The 18,114-nt window shown below is 47.3% G+C and overlaps 1 protein-coding gene across 1 annotated transcript in view; it reads right to left on the bottom strand.

The window, feature by feature from the left end:
- Positions 1-18,114, bottom strand: part of SLC4A1AP (solute carrier family 4 member 1 adaptor protein) — a 137,043-nt gene that overhangs the window by 99,621 nt on the left and 19,308 nt on the right. The window contains exon 4 of the mRNA XM_086926093.1: positions 4,389-4,449. Coding sequence (XP_086782219.1) covers positions 4,389-4,449 — 61 coding nt within the window. The remainder of the gene's footprint in view (positions 1-4,388; positions 4,450-18,114) is intronic.

Below are 18,114 nucleotides of genomic sequence, written 5' to 3'. Positions count from 1 at the left end.
ATCTTCAGGCTCTTCTAAATCTGAGCCTTCCTCTTCCTCTTCCTCTTCTACTTCATCTTCAGAAAGATCCTCATTCTCAGGGGAGTGTATCCCTTCACCTGTTTCTAAGGGAGCCTGACTCACCTTATCTAAGTCATCCTTTTCTAGGAGAGCTACTAGGGAAGGAATGGTAGGGCCTCTGCCCTTTTTTAGCCCCCTGGCTGTGCACAAGGCACTCAGGTCTTTGTGGCTAAGGTTGTCATATCTGGATGTTGTCCCTATAGGATCAACTATTACAGGAGCAGAGCCTGAGGCTCTACCTGTATCAGACATGACTGCTAGTGAGGTGTAAGTGATGCACTTACCTACACTAAGTGGTTTCCTACTGTACCTTGCTAGTGAGTTGTAGTCAGGGTGTACTAATCCCTTTAATCTACAACTACTAAGTTCAGTAGAACTTAATATGCTAAGCTTTTGATTTATATGTACCTAGAGGTACTTGATGTGATCTTTCAATTTGATAAAGATTGCAATGGTAAAACAAACAGCAAGCTCAAATCCGCACCGCTGCACACCAATGTGAGAAGTTGGCCTGATATGTAGTGTTTCCAATTCTGGAACCACTTGGTATCAGTCCAAACAAACCCCAAAGATGTCAGGTTGTAAGTCAACCTTGTTAGACAAGCTATCCTAGTGGTAGCATGGACTAAGCAGCCTTAAAGGCTTAACTTAAGAGGTCGTGTTAAGCGAGCTGTTTTACCACATACAATCCTGTAATCAAATGAAAGGACACCACACAAGTATATATTATAAAAATATATGTATTTATTTCTAAATTACTCCCCAGTACTCTTTATGAGGAAAGGGGCACAAGCGTTAAATCAAAAGCACTGTTACACATATAAAGTTGCACAATTATGGATGAGGGCGGGTGGCCACTCAGACCATATACTAAAAAAGTGGTATAAGTAACACTTATCGAACAATGGTTAGGCCTAGGGCCTAGAGATTCGCTGGGAGCAGTCAGGACTAGCAATGATGAAGTCGGGAGTAGCCCACAGGAGACGGGTGCAGCACGGAAAGTGCGGCGCGCACCAATGCAATGTCAATGGTGCGTAAAAGTTAGATAAAGTGAATTAAAAGATACTTCCGCTGAACCTAGAGGAACAAAACTTTAGACACAGACCCTAGAGGTGTGTACCAGTGTGGGAACACCGGCGTTGCAATGTTACCTCACCCACAGGCCGTGGGTGCACAGGGTCGAAGTGGCGTCGAGTTTTGACACGCAGGCTCTTGGTGCTTGAAGCTGTTGCAGCTGCAGGCGAGGTGAAGCAGAAGTGTCCGGTGGATCCAAGGGTGGATCTGAAGTGGTGAAGACCTGAAAACAGAGGGGACAATGTTCAAAGTCACTGACCAGTGACCACCGTGGAACCAGATTGGAACCAGGCAAAGTCGGGTGCAAACAGGTGATCAGGGGTTGCTTCTCTCTGCAGCCACGTGGACACGAAGAGGTCAAGGACGTCCAGGAGTCGATCACGAGCTGTCCCTTGAAGGCTCTAGCTGATGGCTGTGTCGGCAACTCGATTGAAGCAAACAAGCCTTGGCTAATGCAAGCCACGGGGAAAATGAAAAAGGCTTATTACTCGGACCAGCAAGGTCAGAGCGGCTACTCCTTTCTACAGGAGCGAGGGCAGGTCTGGAGCAACCAGACCCACAGTGTAAATTGTAGGTTTTGTCGCCAAGATGGCCGCTGACCACGTGACAAGCGGACGGGATGGCGAGTCGAGTGGCACAAAACAAAAGGGCCCCACGCAGATCGTGGAGATGCTGGAGAGCTGGTCTTTGGTGCAAATGCTGCTCGGTTGTGGGGCTTCTCAAACCCCAAAGCACAGAGTCGAGGGTGCCTCGGGTGCTGCGCAGTCAGCGTCTCGGGGGTCTTTCAAGATGGCCGCTCCCACGTCTCTCGGTGCCTCCACGGGTCCCTTCTTTGCAGGGACTGTGGATCGGGCTAGGAGAAGTCTGGGAAGCTGGGTCTTGTCAGGCTCTGCACTCGGACTCCGGCGGGAGGCGGCGGCAAAGCAGACGTCGAGGTGCTGGGTGGTGCCTGTGTTCACAGGGTGGCCCCTCCTAGGCCACAAGGGAGATGCTCTTCAGTCTTCTATCATCAGAATGTCGAAGTCCAGTCGTCTTCTTAGTTTAAAGTTGATTTCAGGATGATCTGAGTTGCATTGGCACTGCTCCCCCTCTTATTCCAATCTGAGGGGTTGATCTCCTGCTAGGTCCCTCCCCTATGGGTGGGACCAGGAAGGGGGGTGGTTACACCCCCTTTCCTTTGTCCAGGTCTCACTGGAGCTGGGGCTGGGCTGCCCCAGAACCGGTTTGACCGGATTATGCAAGGGGAAGCCTTGTGCTCCCCAGGCACTGTCTGGTTTCATTCAAACCTCCCTGCTACAATCCACTATCTCCTGTCTGGGGTGGTGTCACACCTCCCTGTGACAGGAAATCCTTTGTCCAGGCCTCCTCTGCTGAGTTTCGGTCAGCAGCAGGAGGTCAGACATGTGTCTGTGGCAGAAGCATCCATTTTGTGGATCTGAGGCTCTTTTAAAAATCAACCGCGTTTTAGCAAAAGTAACATGTCGTCCCCTCTAGAGGGGTGGAATGCTACCCCCGTCGCCAGGACTGGCGAAGGGGTAGTATTCCAAATCGTATGACACCTTACACGACATGTTTTGATAAAGCCAAACCAAAGTTGACATATAACCGCGAGGATTATAATGCACTTAATAGTATATGGTTTGGCATTATCCCGGAACAGCTAAGGGAATTGGTCCCGACAGCTGCAGACAGGCTCAGCTCATGCTAGAGCACCATCTCACATTAAACCACGCACTCTGCCTTCAGGATTGTTAAGGCCTGCCATAGGAGTGGCTCACAGGTTTATATGTGTCCAGATAGGTTTAGATATAGGCATACTATATCTAAGCAAGGGGTGATTACACCACCTTGCCCCAGCTGAGTGATCAGCCAGTTGTGTCAATTTTAGATAGCCAGCCAGGGGTGGCAAAAGATATGCTGCAGCCCCTGGTAGGCCTTGGATGCACCTATGCCCTGGGCACCTATAGTGCTCTGTACAGGGGCTGATAAGGTGACCCAAGCCAATCTAGTTATGCACCTAGGGTACATGGAATCCATTTTACAGAGAGAGCAGATAGCCTGGGGCCCTGATTAGCAGGGAACCAGGCCAACTAAGTCGAAAACCAGCTAAACACAAGGCAAAAAATCTGGGGTAACCATAGTCAGGTAGCCACCTTCCTACATTGATTATCATATTTTTGAATCGGGTATTAATCTTTTACAATAGCCCGATTTAGATTTCAGGATAGTTTAACTGGTGCCCTAAAGAGGCAGAAACAGAAAGTGGGTGTTACGAAGTTGAATTTTGTATCTCTTCCTGAGTGGGAACATAACTATCTTTCACTCAAAACATCATGTTGAAGTAGAATAGCAAACATTTTGAGACTGATCTAGGACAGACTTGAAATGTCATGTCAAGAATTCGAAACTCTACCTACCAAACAAGGCCACATCACTCTGAGGAGGATAGTAATTCACAAGACAGATACTCTACCCAACTTGCAGCCGAAAGAGGAATCATGTTTAGTAGTTGAAACACCTCTCCCTTTCCTTCCCATAATCTTACTGATTTATTTAAGCCCTGGTGGCCTTTGTCTTTCCTCAGATAAAAATTTCTTGGGGAACTGTTTTGGGAAGATCTAGCAGAAGGTTTAATGTTTTGGAACTCCCTTCAACCTCCATAATTAGAGCTTTGGGATTCTGATCAGACAGTGTTTGAGGTCTCCACTCGGGAGGATCCTGTTGGGCAATTTCAGAGACTATCTGTGGTCACTATACAAACACATTGGACAGTGTGCTAGAGCATTTGAAGACGACACTGGTTGGGTTGGGGGATGCTGGGATGAACAGGGTTAGTGTAACCCACTCACATCAATGGTATTTCAATGCACAATTAGGTAAATAGATTACATAGACTGATGAATTAAATGTATGTCTTTAATATTCCTATGTTAAGTGTATCGAGTAATACAAGAAATATTAAAAAATCATATCAGTCTATCAACTTTCAAATGCAGGAAATTCACCATAACTAGTGGATACATTTTAAATTAGTGCTGTGAGAAATCTTATTGGGTGCTATGCACAGAGCCATATTCATTAGGGGGATATAGTTAGAGATCCTGTTGGTATAAACACATGGAAACAAACAGTAGCAACCGCACACTGTTCAAATGAATATCCCAATTTTGCTAAATATTTGCCTTTCGCTAACGTTATATCTAGGCTGCTCCGTCTCCCAGAGGAAAAAATGCCAATATTGCAGAGCTGCATACCTGATCCTGCACAGCCAGCTATTGTGTCCTTTGTCATCAAATTCACACTCTAACTCTTCGCCTGCATTGGAGAAAGAGAAGGTCCATTAATTTCTATTTATACACAATTAACCAGGTTTCAGCATATGAAACTGCAGTTTACAATGTGTCCCACTAGCTGTCTTTTCACCATAGGCAAACAATTTCACTATTTGTCCTATTCTGAGTGTCTGCAGAGAACACCAATGGTGACTCCAAATAATCCTCAAGACCTAGGCAATTAGTGTACCTGCAAGCAACACAAGAATGTCTCATATAATTTCTATGTTTATGGGAGTGACAGGAAAGGTGAGGTTACACACAGCACATTTGCAGACAGACAACAGCACCTAACAGCAACCATGCAAACACACAGGAGCAAATTCCACCAGCCACCCACAACCATGCACCTATACATCTACACTCCCATAATCAAGGATTCACCCATCCACCCAACCATATGACTGCGTTAATCTGTCCACTTACATCCATTCTTTTATCCATGCGCTCAAGAGCGCCTGTCAATTGAATGATCCATCAGTCTATAAACGTATGAACCTGACAGTGGAACCTTCTGACTACCAGCACCTAACCCGTTATCCCTCCATCAATCTTATCCCAGCTTGGGTCTGTGTGCACACTGAATTGCACCCACCATCACAATGCTTGGTTTTGGGGAGCCTACGGGGATCCTTGGCGGCGCGACCGGACTGCGCATGGAGTGTGGCCTGACTACCAGTGGTGGAGCCGGGGAGTAGCGCTTGGGGCCACCGGAGGCGCTGAAGGGCATGTGGCGCATTGAGCCTGCCCACCGGCGTATCAACTGGTTCCGAGAGCCCTGGTGTCGGCGGAAGGCTTGGATAGCCGGCGTGGGTGCTGAGCGCTGCTCCGCTGTTCTACAGCTTGGCCCAGGACACAATCTGCAGAGGAGACCCGGCAGCCGTATCGGGCCTCGCAGGAAAGGTGAGGGCCGCGGTCCGCGATTGTCCCCCTGGCGGTGAGGGCGGTCGGCGGCGCTGGAGGTTACTGAATAGGTCCTCAAGCTTGAAATCTACTGTGTGGCCAACCGGACCTCGGGGGAGGTGGCTGGGAGGTCTGCGATCTGTTCTTCTCTCCCCCATCTCTGAACTATTATGGGCCCTTGAGGCTCCCACAATGGCGGCTCCCTCATCTTCCCAGTGGCTTAGTGGAGGAATCGGCGGCGGACTCGGGCCACGGGGGCAGAGCCCTGGTGATTTGTGATCGGCCTCTGTCCTGCCCTATATCGGGTCGTCGGGGGTGCCCGAGCTGGCGGCCGCCTGGATTGTGGATGGCTGGCTTGCTTCCCCTGGAGCTTCCACCGCCTGTATGTGATGTGGTAGTGGCGGACCGGCGGTGCGGTCGAGTCGCGAGGGGGGGGCTGTGAAGTTTGTTGTCCCGCTATCCGCCCATCTCACCCCTCTCCCCCTAGAGTTGACCTGGGATCGCGGGGGCGCCCACACCGGCGGTCGGGCCGCGTGGGCCTGCATCGGGCCCCTGGGTCTAGTGGCTGTTGCTGCTCCTGGTTGGACCGCACGTTGGGGGTGAGTGCAGTGCAGTGCAGGACTCTCCCATCCATCTGCAGGGATTTCGCCCCAGCAGTCAGTTAGAACCCACATACCCCTCCTGGGGAAAACCAGAATTGGTAAAATCATGTGCCTGCGATAATTTTTCGCAACAAGACTCCATGCACATTGTAATGTTCTGCGATTTTTATTCTGAGCCACGCAGGAAATTCCTAATCCCCCTGTTGAGAGAGAAGGGCTTTGTTCAAGTCAGGCCGGCTCTGATGTATTTACAAATGCTTAGGAGCACGCAAGATATTTTTAGCGTGGCCAGTTTTCTGGTGGCCGCTGCTAGGCTTAAAAACAGAAGGGGTGGACATGTAAGCTAACTGTGACTGTATATATTATATTGATATTTATGCCTTTTTCTATCATCGATAAGATCACACATGAATTTTAACTTTTGCACCTGTATGGATTTTAGGTATATTTGTTTTTAATGTGATAGAGTGTTTTTAAACTATTTCTAACATGTTTTATAAATGTTTTATACTGTCTTTTATGATTTAAATTAATCAAATAAAGTGTTTTGACTGACTGACAAAACGCACATACGCGCCCGGGAGCCCCTGGTGAGGTGGGGCCCCTGAGAGGTCTTGTTGGCCCAGTGGATTTGTAACGCCTCCTGGTTGGTGCCCATTCGGCGGTCTGGTCGGACCGTGGGACCTGGTGGTTCCCACGCCTGCACCCTGCCCGGCTCTTCCTGGGATTGTGTGGGGTCTTCGGGTCTGCCATGAGAAGAGACAAACGAGGCAGCGGATCGACCAAGCAGGGCCCCATTGACAAGTTCACTGGTCCGGGGACGGCGGCCGGGGCCCCCGGGGGCTCGTCTGGAGCCATGCCAGACAATGCAGCCCTCATGGCCGCAATCACCCAATCCAGGGACATGTTGGACGCAAAAATTGGGGCAGTTGGTGTGGACGTCATGCTGTTGCAGCAGAATTGGAGGCATGCGGAGGTAGTGGTGTTCCATAAGCCAGGCCGACCCCTAGAAAAACATGCCTCGTATCGCCCCATTTCCCTCTTTAACGTGGAGGCCAAAATCCTGGCGAAGGCATTGTCCAATCGTCTTCTGCCCCACATCTCTGCTCTTGTACACCCGGACCAGGCAGGGTTTATGCCCCAGAGGACTCCAGGCACAACATAGGAGTGCACATGTGGCGGTGGCGGCCATACGGCAGACGGGAGAGAGAGAGAAACTCTGTTTATTTAGACCGTGGTCTTTAAACAATGAGATCGAAATTCATCACATCAATATCAAAACCATACAAAATTTATAAAATCAGGCTGTTACTCTCCATGCCGCTTTCTATATGTTATACACAATTTAAAAAGAAAAGGCATTCTATGGGTAGCACAGACATAAAAATGTTAAGAAGAATTTTAAAACACATGCTATACATAATGAAACTGGAAGATATTACATTAAAAATAGGCAATTTCGATATGTTCCTCGTTACAGTACTATCCAATATCGTATAGGCTTGCAATCCCTCGTAACTTCGCTTTTACTTGTATCTATCAATATAGGTTCCTCAATTTGATTTATTTTGTTGTTCCTGTGCTATGCAATTCACCTTATTCAGAAAGTTCCCAAGTGCAATTGCTATTTCCAGATTTTCCATTCCTATCAATAAGTTTGTCGCTTGTACTCGTTGTCTTATGCCATATTTTATAAATAAAGGTCGTAAGAACCGTTTTCTCACTTCTAGACATGTCAAGCAGTCAAGTAGTATGTGTAGCATTTCACACTTGGCCCCCAGGCCACATTTACATGTACCATCTGGATATAACATTTCTGCCTTAACTCTCCCTTCCATTAGCCAAGGGATGGTGCCAATTCGGATTTTCAGTATCTCCCACCTAAATGCATAATTTGGCAGGGTTTCTAAGTATGGGTACCCAGTCTCGTTTTCCCATGATTCTATCATATTTACCACTGATTTTTTGTTGCTTAGATATCCTATATCCTGCCTTCTGGAGTACTCCCTTCCTTGTACTCTGAGTGCACTCTTCGTGAACTCTACATCTAGAGAATTTTGGTTTACTCCCACTTTTAGATTCCCTATTATTTCCTTTATTTTTATTTTTGCGTCTAGTGCCCATCTTAGGTTACTGTGGCGGATTTCTTCACTACACCAATGTGAGACCTTTTCCCCTACCCCCTGGGATTGGCGTTTCCAGAATCTTACCATCGCCATTTTGGCCTGAGTATTCCATCCAATCATATCTGTTTCCAGTCTAATTGCCTGTATCATAGAAGACTTAGGTAGTGACAATAATGTTTTCAGGGCCTTACCTTCCTCCCGATCCCAGCCTCCCTTTCCGCTTAGAAGGAGCACTTCTGCACCATACAGTACTTGGGGCGGTATCATGGGCTCGTATGCTTTAAATAACGGTTTGTGTGACATATCCCCATAGTTTATATTGAATTACGGCAGACGGGAGAGCCAGTGGCGCTTCTCCTGGCAGACATGGACAGGGCGTTTGATTCCCTAAGCTGGGTTTACCTCTTCGCTCTGCTACGGAGACTCAATCATGGCCCACGCTTCCTCTCTTACATAATGCTCCTCTACACGGAGCTAACGGCGTCAGTTCGGGTGGCTGACGCGTCCTCCTCCACTTTCTCCGTGGGACGGGGCACAAGGCAGGGGTGCCCCCTGTCTCCATACCCCTTTGTTCTAGCCATGGAGCCGTTTGGCGACGTGGGTACGCATCGATGCTCAGGTTCGGGGATTTGAATGGGCCCCGGGTTTGTCCGACCGGATCGCGCTATATGCGGATGAAGTCCCTTTTTTTCTTACAGCTGTGAATAGGACTTCTACGCATCATGCAGATCTTTGGAGAGATGTCGGGTTTGTATATGAATCCCCGCAAATCCACGATGTGGGCCCTGGGAGATCGAGCAAGAGTGGGTGCATGGGCGTCCTCGGTCCAGTTGGCAGTGGGGGGCTTGAAAGACCTGGAGGTGTTCCTTTCAGATATACCGGCAATCTTCTGGGAATGGAATGTGGCTCCAGTGTGGGAGCGAGTTCGTTCAGACCTTAAATCTTGGTCCTGCATGCCTCTCACTCTGTTTGGCAGATCGGTAATATTCAAGATGGTAGCGCTTCCCCGGCTCCTCTTTCAGCTACAGAATCACCCGTACCCAATCCCGCCTAGATGGTTCCGGTTGGTGAATTCTGTGCTCGGGCAATTTTTGTGGGAGGGGGGTAGGGTGCGCGTGGCACTGCGCACATGCTTTTTGCTTTTTGTCCACTTATTGCAGACATCCTTTCGTACTACCAGGCTTTGCACCTGCTGGTTCTTAATGAGTGGTGTTATGGGGATAGGGGAGACACAGCGTATGCACTGACGCCAACTCCTGGGACTCCACTCCTTACACACACTCCTATACTCGGAGCCGTTGCGGGGTGCGCTGCCTTCGGTCACATGGGTGGTGTTCCAGATTTGGAAGCAGGCCCTGCAGAGTATGGGTTGGTGGAATACCCTGATTCGGGAGACCCCTCTGTGGAACAATGGGCGCCTGTCTCAACTGGCCGCCCTAAAAGGATTCCGGGGATGGGACGACATTGTCATTTCAAGCCTGGGAGAGGTTATGAGGGGCACAACACTCAAGCCCTTCCAGGACCTCCAGAGGGTATTCTGTATGCCACAGTCAATTTTTTCAGTACCTCCAGTTTCGCCATGCCCTGTCTCCAAGCCTGGACGGTTTGGAGTCTCTCTATGAATTTAGTCCACTGGAGGCGAAAATCTTTATGGGGACCTACAAGAAAATAAGATCTCCCGGATATACCAATCCCTGGTTACTCACGGTTTCTTCACACTACAAAAGCATCTGGGAGACTGGGAGGCTGATGTAGGCGCCCTCGAGGAGGAGGACTGGATGGAGGCACTGGCAGCTCCGCGAGGTGCGGCAATAGCGATGCGACTTCGCCTGGTTCAGTTTAAGTATCTCCACAGGGTCTATTTTACCAGCACGCGACTGTGGCGGGCGGGTCTAATTCCTTCCCCGGAGTGTCTTCGCTGTGGTCGGGAGGGCACTTTCCTTCATACTGTCGCTGTGGTCGGGAGGGCACTTTCCTTCATACTGTTTGGCAGTGTATGTCCTTAGATAATTTTGGAGAGGGGTCTTTGCATGCCTCTCGAAGGTGCTGGGGTTGGGACTCCCCCGAACACCGCAGCTGGCCCTACTTCACGTCATGGAAGGGATAGGGGGCAATGTCTACAAACGACATCTCATGTTATTGGGGCTTACGCTGGCAAAGCGAGATATTGCTAAGGAGTGGAAGGCGACGCGGGTCTCCTCAGTGGCTGCATGGAAGAATGGCTTCGATTTTTACATGGGGTTGGAGCAGCTTATCTTTGTGGCCAGGGGATGCCCACGCAAGCACTATAAGATTTGGAAACGATGGGCGGACTATCAGGGCTTATGGTTAGAGCCGCCGGGAGAGGCGGAGACAAATCCACTGGAGTAGTTGGTGGCTCTGTCCAGGTGCGGAGAGTGGGGGGGGGGAGAGGGGTCGGGGGGGAGGGTGCATGTTACCAGGGTGGGATTCCTGGTTTGTTTATTTAGACTGTGGGCAGGATTAAGCGGATGCAGTGCGATCTCAGGGAGGGTGGGAGTTAAGGGGGGGAAATCTTTACCATTCAGCATGCCTTTTGTTATGCACCTTGATCTCACATATAAACATGTCGATTGCTTTCATGTTTACATATGTCTGATTTGGCAGATGTCTCTGTAGCACAGAGCCCTGCGTTGTTACTGCTAATTGACAAATGAAATATGTTTTCCCAAAAAAAAAACACATCCCAAGGCTGATGAATCATAGGGTTCCTTGCTATTAGGCTGTTACCCGTCCAGTGCTTATATTGTATCCAAAGTTAAAGCTGTCTGTATCTAGACCTCGACCAGAATGAAGTCTAAAGGGTGCAACCCACAGTAAGGATGTCAAGCACCACCAGGTTGTATTGCGATGAGGCTCAGACACAAATCTTGCAAAAGTTAATCTATAGTACATCCGAACAGAGGAAACGTCCCATTATAAATGTCTCGTAAGTTGAAAAGAGTAATAAAAGGGCAGGAATCCAACAGCCGAAAATAAGGCTGATGTGGGCAGTGGGAGTGCTGGGGGACGTTGCAGCAACGGAGAGCCGGGCAAGCAAGGAAGCCTATGATCCATCAGTCTATGTATGGAACCATGTGGCCATCTATTCATTCATGAAATCAACCTGATGTATCAAAACAAACTATGTCTCCATTTGTCTTGCTTAGGTTACTATCAAATTTCAAAATAAAGATGCTTAGAGTTTTAACAGGAAAATATGGAAAAACATTCCAATTATCAAAATGTGATTTCAAAAAGGATGAAGATGCAAATCACGAGTAACAGGTCAACCATATATCAAATGTTAACCTCCCATCAATGTCAAGAAAGCACAAACCATAATTTCATACAAAATACATTTAGGCTTAAAAATGCCCACAAAATATTTTTGAGAAGTCCTTAAACTTGGAAAATTCCTCGGAAAATAGTGTAAGTCTGTAGGGGTAAGAATTTTAGTCCTCAAATATTTTTAACCAAAATCTGTTTCTTTCCTTGGATTATGAACTCCTATGTTTCAGGTTTAATGGACTGTTTATGAGCCCAAGCAGATCAACTGCAGACAAGTACTAACATACTGTGATCGCTCATTGTCTAGGCACCGCCTTGACTGCTGTAGCTCTTGGCAATGGTCTTAATGCTATATTAGTTAATGTATATCATGAGTAAAGAGTTGTCATTTCCTGTTTTCGTTATTTATTGTTTTCTTTCTCAGACTAAATACAGGACATCAGAGATCTCCGATGTAGACTCCTGTAATGCTGCGCAGAGAGTGGCTGAGAGGGTCTGGCCCTTGCCCTCTATAAGAATATCCTATTTAAAACCTCTAATCTGGCCATATTGTAGTTGATGGTTTGAGGCATTCTTTACCTTTACCTCCAATAAAACAGTGGTTGACATACTGCATATACGCACTGTTGGCAGGCCATGTTTCAGAAATATATGCTATGGTGCACTCTGATACCACAACTCATAATTAATTGGGAATATATTTCCTATAAGGTAGTATCTGTTTCACTGACTATACAACTTGATGGCTTGTGGTGATACTTCCCAATTAGTCTTAGGTACTTTTCTGCTTTATCAAATCACTCACCCCTTCTTTAGGTGCTGTCTTTCGCTGCTATGAGAGTCTTACTGTCTACAGCGGTCACATCTCCATTCCCTCCCTAATCTACAAATTCCAGGAGTAATGTGTACACATTCCTATAAACTGCATACAAGTTATTTTTTCCTTTCTGTTTGCTTCTGCATATCCGTAATCCTTACACGCTGTATTTCTGCAGTTCACATTGTCATGCACAGTGGTGGGTTGAAACTCCCAAGATAAGTATGTCTGAGGACCGGAAACCATTCAGAAAGAGCATAGTGAACAAATTATTTTCCAGAACATCATGTAAATGTAAATTGATACTTGTATAGCGCACTACTCCACCGCAAGGGTCTCAAGGCGCTTGTACGAATACCGCTGTGGAACCCATCCTGGCTTTCCCTGTGAGGCGTCCACACCTGGGTACTCCCAAGGTGGAGGCCAGGCATCCTTAGCGTTGTGGGGGCCGTTGTAGAGATTAAGCAAGCTATTGCTCAGAGTTGCAGAGTGGGACTCCATGATTGGAATAGGCACCGAGGCGAGAATTATCAGGTCCGTGGAATTTTGAGCCCACGACCCGCTGAGGAGGGGAATTGAACCCCTGGTCCCGGGCTAGACCCCTGCATCAGGGTCTGCCGGTCTAACCATTGAGCCACACATACAGGTGCACAGGGCCTCAGCACTAACCTAAAACCTTGAAGACTCTTACTCCAATTCTGATGAGGTCAGTAATTCCACCATTGTTTAATGGGACTTGTTTGACCTATTGGGCATTGAGTCCACAGTCAAGAAAAGACAATACATTAATGCGCTGCCTCGGTTACTTTGTGCAACCTGCATTTGTCTTTGGGGTAGAACATATTACAACTGCTCTTTAAAAAAACAGACCTCTTTGTGGGCATCTACCTTCTAACGAAACGATTTATTAAGTCAACCCATAGCTAATCTGGATCCAAAAGAACACTTAGGCCCTTGTGCGAAATTCTCATTTTGCATTTCGTAAATAGCGAATCCTAAGAAATCGCTATTTAGGAAGTGCAAATTGGAATGTACGAAATGTGTGATTTCCTAATAGCAATTCCGATGGAGTCGCATTCAGTATTAGGAAATCGCAAATTTAGAAATGGCAAACCATTCATACCTATGAGACTTAGGCATTTCCAAATTTGTGATTTCCTAATAGGAAATCGCAAATTTGGAACTTGAAAATCATTCCTACCTAAGCACCTAAGGCCCCCTCTTAAATTTAAGGGGAGAAAATGGTGCTCGTGTAAAGTGCTCCAATGCCCTTGGGGCACGTGCATGCTGTATGTCACTGCAAAAAATGAATTTTGGATGCATTTTTTAAATTGCATTTGGTTACCATTGGATTGGACGGTAACAGCATTTCCTAAAGGCCCATTTCGTATTTAGGAAATGCTACGTGCATGCAGATAGGAAATTGCAAATAGGAAATCCCCATTTATGATTTCCTACTTGGGAAATCGCAAAATGCGACTGGGTAGAAATTGCATTCTGCAAACACGTTTCTACCTTTTGTACATAAGAAGTCTATTTACCATTTCTTTACGGCCCAAAATGGTGATTTGGAGCCAGATGTAGGTAATTCATATTTACCGAATCTTAAATACCGAATTTTACCGGTTCGGTATTTAAGAGTCGGTAAATATGAAGGGGGGAGATGTAGGTATTACAGATTCTGTAAATACCGAATCATTAAGATTCGGTATTTACCGAATCTGTAAATACCGAATCGGTATTGCCCATTGATTCTTATGGGCCTTAAAGCCCATAGGGCCCGATGTAGGTGGCCAATATCGGTCGGAAACGGCCGAATTCGGCCGTTTCCGACCAGTATTTGGCCTTTTGAGATGTGGGGGACCTTTTTTTTGTCCGATTCGGTATTTTACCAATTCGGTAAAATTACCGAATCGGAAAAATACAGAATCGGTAAGTTTACCGATTTTTAAAATTCGGGATGTAGGTGGGACTACTTTCAGTCCTACAGGCCCTTCGGATTTGGTATTTTAACACCCAATCCAATTGGGTGTTAAAATACCGAATCCAGGTGTGCATGCACATGTGTGCATGCACACCTATGCCATGTGACAGACAGACATGCCCTTAGGGCGGTATACACCCGTTACAACGCATCTTTTACTCCGCACTACCATTACAACGCGACTTTTACTCCGCATACCATTACAACGCATTGCGCTGGGGGGCGCTCTAGGATAGGGAATAAGTATAATTTACTATCCAACACCTTCCCTAGGGTCCACGGGGACTGGAGTTAGAATAGTAAATTATACTTACCACTATCCAGCACCCCAAAGCGCTATGCGTTGTAATGGTATGAGTTGTAAAAGTCGCGTTGTAACGGTATGCGGAGTAAAAGTATGCGGAGTAACATGGTACATCCCCTTAGGGCATGTCTGTGTGCCACATGGCCCACAAGCCAGTATTGGGGGTGCTAGAGGGTGTCAAAGTGACACCCCCTGCACCCTTGCAGAAATCGGTAATTACCGAATCGGTAAATACCGATTCGGTAATGCCCATTGATTCCTATGGGCTTCAATGCCCATAGGAATCAATGGGCATTACCGATTCGGTATTTACCGAATCAGTAAATACCGATTCCTTCCGATTCGGTAATTTTTAAAATAAAATTACCTACATCTGCCCTTCTCTTTCTTACCACTTCTTAAATACCGATTCGGTATGAATCGGTATTTATGAAGTGGTAAAAAAGATTTACCTACATCGGGCCCATAGGAACCAATGGGCAATACCGATTCTGTAATTACAGAATCGGTAAATACCGAATTTTGCAAGGGTGCAGGGGGTGTCACTTTGACACCCTCTGGCACCCCAAAAATAGGCATGTGCGCCATGTGGCACACAGACATGCCCTAGGGGCATGTCTGTCTGTCACATGGCTAGGTGTGCATGCACACATGTGCATGCACACCTGAATTCGGTATTTTAACACCCAATTGGATTGGGTGGTAAAATACCGAATTTGTAGGGCCTTTGGGACTCAGAAGAGTCCCACCTACATATGGGAATTACCGAATCGGTAAAAATACCGATTCGGTATTTTACAGATTCTGTAAATTTACCGATTCGGTAAATTTACAGAATCTGTAAAATCTGGCCCCCTACATCTCAAGATGCCAAATACCGGTCGGAAACGGCCACATTCGTCCGTTTCTGACCGGTATTTGCCACCTACATCGGGCCCTTGGTTCGTTAAGAAATGCTAAATAGCTTTTTACATATGGGCCTAAAAATGTATGTATGGATACCAAATATAGTATCAGAAATGTAACATTTCCCGCAAGTGTTTAGTACCCTCCCATATCATGCATCTCTAGGAATGCAGAAACTACATTTTAAAAACACGGGTGTGTGGTTAGGACTTTTGTTGCAAAGGGGTTTATTATCCCGTCTATTGGATTGTCACTGTAAAGCAATCCCTTCAGTCGCTGGATGCCCAAATATTTTCACTTTGTTCTGACACTGAACAGTTCTTTCACCCAAAATGTTTTCTGACTCTTTAGATCCCTACACATGCTGCTCAGATATCATCCTGCTCTGTTATCAAAAGAGAGAAACCTCATGTAGCTGGATTACCTTACACAATTAACTTTGTTTATTTATTCCATTGTGGCCACTTTTTCTACCATCCCTACTTCTGTAACTGTGTCCCAAAGCTCAATAACATGTTTTAAGAGTGTCCTAATCATTGACATGTGGAGCTATAAAAGGTCTTTCTAGATCTTGATAAAGTACAACGGTCAGACCCTCTCATCCACTCTCTGTAAAAGGTCTTCTCTGTGAAGCTATTTGTTGCCCTGTTATCGCTGGATAACACTAACACTTCATTTTACAGACAATAGAAACTGTCAACAACACATGAGCAAACACAGGTCGTTTTCAGCACACTGTGTGCACTCCTTAGCAGCAGGTCATTTGAGGAGCTCATTGCATACCTGGTGGGCAAGTAGGCACTCATTCAATGAGCCTTTAAAGCAGTGTCTGAGCTATTCCAAGTACAAACTATGCAATAAGCCAAGCACTAAGCAAATGTAGCCTTTATGAAAGGGTACAAATAAAATAAGTTTAAAATTACATATCTATTTTTAAGTGGACGGAGTAGAGCTACATATTCATAGTTCCGCTGAGCCGCTATTTTAAAGAAAGGTCTAGGAGAGAAGGGATATTGGTGATGTTGGGTGCCGAGCAGGAGTAGATTCAGCTAGCTTTGGTGACTTCTTTCATGCACTCCCCTTTGGTAAGGGGCTGTACCATGTGCACTTGTCAGCCCGCCGGTCTGAAGCCGTCGGTCAGTGCTGAGCACTGACTGTATTTGTTGAAAGAGGTAAACTAGCACATGGTTGGACTACTGAGCCTATATTCCAGAGGGTGCACTGCTGCGCCCTTTTACTGGGTGCGCTGGGGGCACACCAAGTCAGTGTGCTTGTTAGACCTGTCTGCCCTTTGGGTTGTCCCTCCTATTTATTATTTATTTTTGTCCCCTTTTTGCCCCTCAAAACCCTTAATTTGTATGTCCACTGAATTTTTGCGGTGTTGTCCTAGGGGTTAGGTGTTCTTTGCCCTCATGGTCCCTTTTCCTGAGGCCTAGGTGTCTTTCCTGACTGAAAGACTAGGAGGTACCTAAAATGGTGGTCAGCAACTGCCATAACTGGCACCTCAGGAGCAAGGGCCCATAGGATAACACAGGGAGACTCTAGAACCTTCTGGCCTGTTCTGGACACTTGAGGCTAGGGGTATATAAGAGCAGAACCTGGTCGGCCATTTTGTGTAGCCACTGAACCAGTCGGAGTGCAGGCTGTGGGTAAAGAGGGTTAGGAAGCTCAGAGGGTTGACTTCCTGTCAGAGGGTTGCTACCTTACTGCTGCCACTGCCCCTTTCCCATAGATCTGGCCCTGCTGAATTGGGACTTCCTAACCACTATATCTGGCGTGGGAGTAATTACCGGACCCCTGAGCTTTGTGAGAAACAAGGCCTGGACTGGGAGGAATAAGCTGCCCAAACTTTTCCTGGGTCTGTACTGGACACTGCCCGCAGTTGGCCCCCACCGTTATATTCGTGTGGTAGAAGACGTGGGCCCCATCCTCTCCTTGTCACGCTCCTGAGTAGGAGGGCACTGCTGCTGGGTGAGGAAGAGGTGACCTGATCGTGGACCCGGTTCTGGCAGTAAACCCGTTCCTTGTTCGCACTACGGGCGAACGTTAGGTCAAAGAGCCGGATCGAGGAAAACGCTGTTCCCCTGCGCAGGCTCACTGAGTGGAGTCTGAAAGTGTCAGGGGGCGGAGTGGCCTTGGAGCCTTGATTGCTTGTGGGCGGAACCTGCCGAGAACATCGCCGCCGGCCGCCTCAGACGCTGCTCCCCTGCGCAGGCCCGGTGTGCGCCTGCTGACGGAGGTCACTCGAGTGAGGAGACGGCGTGACGCGATTCCAATAGCTCCACCCGGACCTCCCGAAGCTGGCGGTGAGATTCACTAGTTGAGTCCTGGTGAGGCCGGGGGAAAGTGGAAAGCAGAGCGCTGCCGCAAACAAGTAAGCAGGTTCTGAGGGAAGGCGGGGAAGTTCGAAGGTAGACACCTGCATTTCCTGCTTAACAGGCTGGATGGTTCGGAGCCCGAAAGAACTGAGTTAGAGCTGCGGGGCTGAGCTGGAGAGACAATCTTTGGAGGGCGTTTATAACTTGAGCGGAGTACTATTAAATTAAACGCCTTGGTGGTCCAGATTGTGGAAAGCCCTTGTGTAGTGCACTTGTACTTCATTGCCAGAGATAAGACAGTTCATCTAGCGCTCCAGTAGTTGAGGCGAGGGGAGGGGAGTTCTTCAATCTCACTGATGTATTGTTGCCCTGGTTCAAGTTGCCAATGAAATGTCGTCTA

Source organism: Lissotriton vulgaris, chromosome 6, assembly GCF_964263255.1.
Source record: "Lissotriton vulgaris chromosome 6, aLisVul1.2, whole genome shotgun sequence".
Lineage (NCBI taxonomy): Eukaryota > Metazoa > Chordata > Amphibia > Caudata > Salamandridae > Lissotriton > Lissotriton vulgaris.
The sequence above is the reverse complement of the archived record's forward strand: the minus strand, read 5'-3'. Positions and strand labels throughout refer to the sequence as shown.